This window comes from Amphiprion ocellaris, chromosome 22, assembly GCF_022539595.1.
Source record: "Amphiprion ocellaris isolate individual 3 ecotype Okinawa chromosome 22, ASM2253959v1, whole genome shotgun sequence".
NCBI classification, from domain to species: Eukaryota; Metazoa; Chordata; class Actinopteri; family Pomacentridae; genus Amphiprion; species Amphiprion ocellaris.
The window spans coordinates 26,395,225-26,401,657 of record NC_072787.1 but is presented as its reverse complement, the minus strand read 5'-3'; the positions used below and the strand labels follow the sequence as shown (position 1 = coordinate 26,401,657).

The 6,433-nt window shown below is 35.0% G+C and overlaps 2 protein-coding genes across 3 annotated transcripts in view; one reads left to right on the top strand and one right to left on the bottom strand.

Moving 5' to 3' along the window:
* The first annotated feature begins 798 nt into the window (after positions 1-798).
* The window catches only part of lrrc34 (leucine rich repeat containing 34), a 6,339-nt gene continuing 704 nt past the window's right edge, over positions 799-6,433 (top strand). The window contains exons 1-10 of the mRNA XM_023281431.3: positions 799-945; positions 1,768-1,880; positions 1,957-2,021; positions 2,166-2,252; positions 2,609-2,737; positions 3,456-3,551; positions 3,617-3,771; positions 3,852-4,007; positions 5,272-5,398; positions 5,466-5,598. Of these exons, the coding sequence (XP_023137199.2) occupies positions 839-945; positions 1,768-1,880; positions 1,957-2,021; positions 2,166-2,252; positions 2,609-2,737; positions 3,456-3,551; positions 3,617-3,771; positions 3,852-4,007; positions 5,272-5,398; positions 5,466-5,598 (1,168 nt within the window). The 5' untranslated portion in view covers positions 799-838. The remainder of the gene's footprint in view (positions 946-1,767; positions 1,881-1,956; positions 2,022-2,165; positions 2,253-2,608; positions 2,738-3,455; positions 3,552-3,616; positions 3,772-3,851; positions 4,008-5,271; positions 5,399-5,465; positions 5,599-6,433) is intronic.
* Positions 5,712-6,433, bottom strand: part of lrrc31 (leucine rich repeat containing 31) — a 10,089-nt gene continuing 9,367 nt past the window's right edge. For both annotated transcript variants that reach the window (XM_055007367.1, XM_055007366.1), the window contains one exon: positions 5,712-6,433. This exon is cut by the window's right edge and continues 863 nt beyond it. The gene's annotated coding sequence lies outside the window, so the exon portion shown is untranslated.

The following is a 6,433-nucleotide window of genomic DNA, read 5'->3' as shown; positions in this document are numbered from 1 at the left end:
ACCCATTTTTCTGAAAAACTACAGAAAGTGGGTCAGTCCACTCTGCTTCCAAACCCTTATTGTCCAAGATGATTCAAAAATGATCCAGAATGATTCAAAATGTGTCCAAAATGACTTGAAAATGATCCAGAATTATAGAACATTTGTCCAGAAGTGATCTAAAACGACGAAAATGCGTTTAGAATGACGTGAAAATAGTCTAAAATGACTGGGAAGTGATTCAAAAGTGCATTTTATTGCCTTAAATTAACATCATTTATTCTAAATTTTAAACCCTGTGAATCATGATAATGCATTATATTATAAGTACTTATATTGTAAAACTGGAAAGTAATGACAAAAGTGTTATAAATATCCAAAAAAGGCCTGAAAAATAGTGCAAATATGATGCATTACAAGATCTTATGTACAATATCTGCATGTTTAGGACCAATATGAACAAAGAAATTACATTTTCAGTTTAGTTTTAGCATTGCAGTGTTTTTTTCATAATATTGTAACAAGTTGACATTAAACATTTATTAAACACAGAGTAAAGTCAAAAAACAGCATGAAAATATAAATAAACACAAAAACATTGGCCGAAAAACTGCTGGATTTCTCAAAGAAAATGCAGCAAATTTATGTTTACAATAAAATAAACTATTGTCAACGCAATTTCAAGAACAACAGTGGACTGGAAAGGTTTTATTTTGAGCTTAAATTCAGTTTTATCTCCAGTTAAACGCGAAAAAACTACAGTACCGTTTCCTTTATTTTGTCTTTTTTCCTCCGCGGGACGCCGTCCTTCTTGTTGCCATCGGCAACTGAAACTCCACCGGAACACCGGAACGCACTGATGGAAATTAAAACTATTTCTGAGTTTTACGAAGCTGTTTGCGACAAAAGCGGCACAAAAATAAACCCAGACGTTTTAGAGGTTTTACAGAAGACCCCAGCAACAGGGTGAGTGTTTTAATTTAAACTCAAATGGTGAAAAATTTATATTTTAGAAAGCTAACAGAACTGTCGGCGTTAGCTTCCCGAGCTAACGCTACATCCGGGTACTGGTAAGTAAAAGTTGAAGTACTGAAATGTAGAAATACTCAGTTTGTAGTAATAGTACTGCATTTAAATAGGCCTGAAGTAAAATTAAAGACATTAGGAGTGATGGAGGACGTATTCAGATCATTTACTGAAGTAAAAGTACAAACACCACACTGTAAAAAATACTTAGTTATCAGTATAAATACTGCATTTAAATGTTGCTAATGCAAGAGTACTGCATCTGAATGTTACTAAAGTAAAGTAAAAATATAAATAGAATTTACAAATATTAACAAAATATTTAGATCCTTTATTTAAGTCAAAGTACAAATACTACCACACTGTACTAATACTAAGAAACAAGTAAAAGTACAGCATTTAACTACAACTAAAAATAAAAAATTACTCACTAATCGACTAATAAATTTAAAATTTTCAGACCACAAAGACGCACAAACAGCCGCACCTTCTACTCACAAACATTCAAACAATAAAAACTACAGCGAGGAGTAAAAAATAAAAGTAAATAGAACATGCAAGTTAATTTATCTTTTTTTGTGAGATATTTCCCTTTCTTAAATGTTTTTAGAGGAATAATAAACCAAATGAAATGATGTTGTTTGGCCTCTGTTGCATCAAATTAATCTACAAAACGAGAACCACACAAATGCTATCTCCCAACAACGTGTAAATCTGTGATAGCAGATGTGTAAAACTGCAATATTTTGTTTTCTGTGGCAGGAATTTAACCTTAAAACTAGCAGGAAACATCAGACTGAGACGAGTTCAGAGACTCAGTGACGACGACGTCCTCATTCTCTGTAAATGTCTGCAAAACAACCAGCATGTCACAGGTGAGCTGTCAGACTCAGGTAAACACAACCTTATTAAAGGTGTTTTTAACCGTTTTGACGTTTTTTACATGAACAGGTCTTGATTTAAGGTACAATAATATTGGAGATGATGGTGCTGGACACCTGGCTGAGCTGCTACAGGTAGGAAAACTGGGTTTATTCTGTTATTAGAAACAGGTAAATGCTCAAAGTCTCCCTCCAGATGTCATTATTATCATTAATACTCTGATCATCTGCCTCCTTTCTGACTTTATTAATGTTAAAATGTGTGTTTTAACTGGGCAGCAGCAGAATTCAGCTCTGCGCTCTTTGGATCTGATGTTCAACGACATCGAGGCAGACGGAGCTAAAGCCCTGGCCAGCAGCCTGCAGGTTCAACACAATTTTCAAAATAAAAGCAGCACTTATGACCTTCATTTTTATGTTTTTGTCTCATACGTTGCTAATACTTTAGAGAGCTACATTTATATAACGCTGGTAGAGACAGTATTTAGATTTAGTTTACTTACGTACAAGTACAAATACCACACTGTACTATACTAAGAAACACTAATATATATATGTATATATGTGTGTGTGTGTGTGTGTGTGTGTGTGTGTGTGTGTGTGTGTGTGTGTGTGTGTGTGTGTGTGTGTGTGTGTGTGTTGCTTGTGGCCTTTTCATGTAGTTTGTTGACTCTGATTTGAGGTTTTAACTGAGTATAAACTAATAATGATTCTGTCTGCAGACTAAAAGCAGCCTGCTGTCTCTCAGACTGTCTGGTAATAAGTTGGGGAACAGAGCAGCCATGGATCTGGTCTCCATGCTGCAGGTCAACAACACTCTGCAGGAGCTGCAGCTGGACGACTGCGACCTGGTAAATAACGGCTACAGGTGCTCTTACATCCACTAAACTCTCACTTTTTAACCAAATTTCTACAAATTTGAACAACTATTTAGAAATGTTCTACAAGTATAATCAGGTGGTGAGTATTGAGGCTCGTCGTCTTTTCACTCTAAAGATTTGTTTGTTTTTTGTCATTTTAGATGAGTTTGGAATAATTTAGGATTTTTAAATTAATTTTGGAAAAAAAAAAATTAAAATATTTGTGACAAATTTTGATTTGTTTTGGACAAATCATTAGCCATCCTTGATGGATTCATTGATTTCTGACATCATGAACAAATTTAGAATTATTTTTAGCGTATATATGGACGAGTTGTGAGGCATGTTTTACAGTCCCGTCCCCCCATTTTGGACAATTTTTTACCAAGTTTTAATTAATTTTAGTCGCACATTAAGTCATTTAAGATAGATTTATGGATTTTTTGGTCATTTTTGACAAATTTTAGTTCATTTTTGAAAAGTTTTAGTTCATTTTTGACAACTTTTGTCTGCTTTTTGAGTCTATTTTTGTAATTTTGGACAAATTCTGACTCATTTTAGAACAATATTGAAGAGGAACATTTCGATTATTGCCCTTTTTTTGTTAAATTTTGGAGAAATACAACATGTCTCATGTCTCTACATGAGACGCTTTACATCCAGTTTGCCGTCCAATCAGCAGCCAGTTTTCTGTCTTCTGTCCCTGCAGGCCACTCAGAGTGTGATCGCGCTCAGCATCGTGTTGAAAAGCAACAAAGTCCTTCGATGTTTGGACATCAGCCGACCGCTGCTCTTCAGCCTCCAGGTGGGAACACAGGAGGTTTGTTTTATTATTTACATTAGATACTAAACCAGGACGATGGTTTCCAGGAGGACTGGGTGATCCACTTCTCTGAGATGCTGGCGGTGAACGGCAGCCTGCTGGAGCTCCACCTGGGGAAGATGGAGATGACCGACAGCGGGATGGAGAGGCTGACTGAAGGCCTGAAGCTGAACCAGAGTCTGCGCTACCTGGACCTGCGCTGGTAGGAACCTCAACATCCACAGGTCCTCAGTCTGCTGCTCTTCTTCTTCTTCTTCTTCATCTTCTTCTGGATCTCTGCAGCAACCGTGTGACTCGTGACGGCGTCCGTCGTCTCGCTGAGGTGCTGAAGAAGAACTCGGCTCTGGAGGTCATCAATCTGTCGGCCAATCGGATCGAGGACGAAGGAGCAGCATACCTGAGCGACGCCATCGCCTCACCTGGCTGCATCCTGAAGGAGTGAGTCCAATATCTGCATTCAGTCACACTTTAAAGGCCTCAGTTGCATGAATTCAGGGACTTTTGTCATTTTGGACACATTTTGAGTTATTTTAGATAATTATTTTGGGGAAATTTTGACTAATTTCTGACTATTTTTGTCATTTTGGACAAATTTTAATTTATTTTAGTCACTCGAATCATTTAAGATAGATTTCTGGATTTTTTTAGTAAATTTTTGACTGTTTCTAAAATGTTTCTTTTAAATGTATTGTAGCACTTTGAGATTTTATATGTAAAGTGCATTATAAATTAGAGGTATTATTATTATTATTATTATTATTATTATTATTATTATTATTATTATTATTATTATTATTATTATTATTATTATTATTATTATTATTATTGTTAATAAGTTTTAATTCATTTTTCAAACGTTTTAATTCATTTTTCAAACGTTTAAGTTCATTCAGTTTTAATTCATTTTTGCCAAGCTTTAATTAATTTCAGTCACACATTGAATCATTTAGGATAGATTTATGGATATTTTTGTCATTTTGAAAAATCATTAGTCATTATTGATGTCATCACAAAGTGTGACATTTTGGAAAGATTTTGAGTTATTTTAGACAAGTTTAGAGTCATTTTGGGAAACAACTGTGTAATTTTCGAGTACATTTTTGTCATTTTGGACCAATTTTGACTCAATTTGGACACATTTTGAGTTATTTTAGACAATTATTATTGGGACATTTTGACTAATTTTGAACTATTTTTGTCATTTTGGACAAATTTTAATTCATTTTAGATACACGAGTCATTTAAGATAGATTTTTGGATCTCTTTTGTCATTTTTGACAAATTTTGAGCAAATATATGCATGTTTTGAGTCATATATATATATATATATATATATATATATATATATATATATATATATATATATATATATATATATATATATTTCTTTTTACCATTTTGGAGAATTTGTGTATTTTGATAACTTTTTTCTTCATGAACAGAAAAAGAGTCTGGTGTTTTAGAAAGTGGAGGCTTTTGTGAGGCCTGGACACACACAGTTGTCCACTATTTCACTTAAATTAGAAAATTTTACAATGAAATTATCCAGAAAACAGCAAATATAGAGAAAAACAAGTGAACAGTTTGATCCGTTGCCTTTACGGCTGAATTTCTTTCTCTTTTAACCTTCCGGAGACCTCTAGGATTCATCTTCTGACCTGCAGGTGGTTTTTTATCGCTGACATTTTGTCTCCATCTGCAGGTTGTCAGTCAGCAGCAACAACATCAGGACGGACGGTCTGCTGTCTCTGGTTCAGGCTATGAAAACAAACTCGACTCTAACACACATCTACATCTGGGGAAACCACCTGGAGGAGCCGGTCTGCCTGGTAAAACCTCCCGTCACCAAACTGCATCCCTGGGGTTTCCTAAACTAACAGCTGCTTCCCCCTGCAGGCCTTCAGAGAGCTGATATCCAGCAGCCGCCTGCCGCCGGAGCAGACGGACGTCAGCGCCTACGAGGTGGACGGTCGAGTGTTTCTGGCTCAAGTCTCCAACAGTCTGAGGAAACGCTGGTTCAGATGTGACGGTACAAACACCTCCTCAGACACAAACGCTGCTCCGAGACCTGACAGTTAAACGAAGCTTCCGCACATCCGACAACAACAAACACACCAAAAATAAACTTTCTGAACAATAAACTGCTGTGTGAGATTTTTTTAATCAAATATTCATCCCAAAGGTGCATAAATATAAAATATAACGTCACGTGTGCGTCTAAATTAATCACAAACACGATTTATAAAACTAAATATTCAATATTTTCTTGTGTCAGTACGATCATATACATGTCAGACGTGGTTCTGGATCTTTTTGTTACATCACATGGTCTTCTTCAGCAGATGGTGTTCATCCAGGTGTTGGAAAACTGAAGAATTTAATGTCCATGTTGTCCTAGAAGTTCACTCTCACACTTTAATGTGGTTATTATTTGTCAGTTTCAGCATGAAATGTCTTCTAATGCGACTGTATTTGTCCAAAATGACAAAGAAAGTAGTTGAAAATTGCACAAATATTTCCCAAAATTACTGTAAAATTGTCCAAAATTACAAAAAAAGTTATAAAAGGACTTTTGGCTCAAAACTTGTTCAAAATTCTTTCCAAAATGTCACAATAATGACTAATGATTTGTCAAAACTGATTCAAAATGTGTCTAAAATGACAAAACCTGTCCAAAATAAACTAAAACTTAGCTAAAACTTCATAAAAATTACCAAAAAAATCCTTAAATCTATAAATGACAACATGTGTCCAAAATGAATTACATTTTCCCAAAATTACAAAAAAAGTCAGAAATGAATCAAAATTTCCCAATAATTATCTAAAATAACTAAAAATGTGTCCAAATTGACTCAAAATTTGTC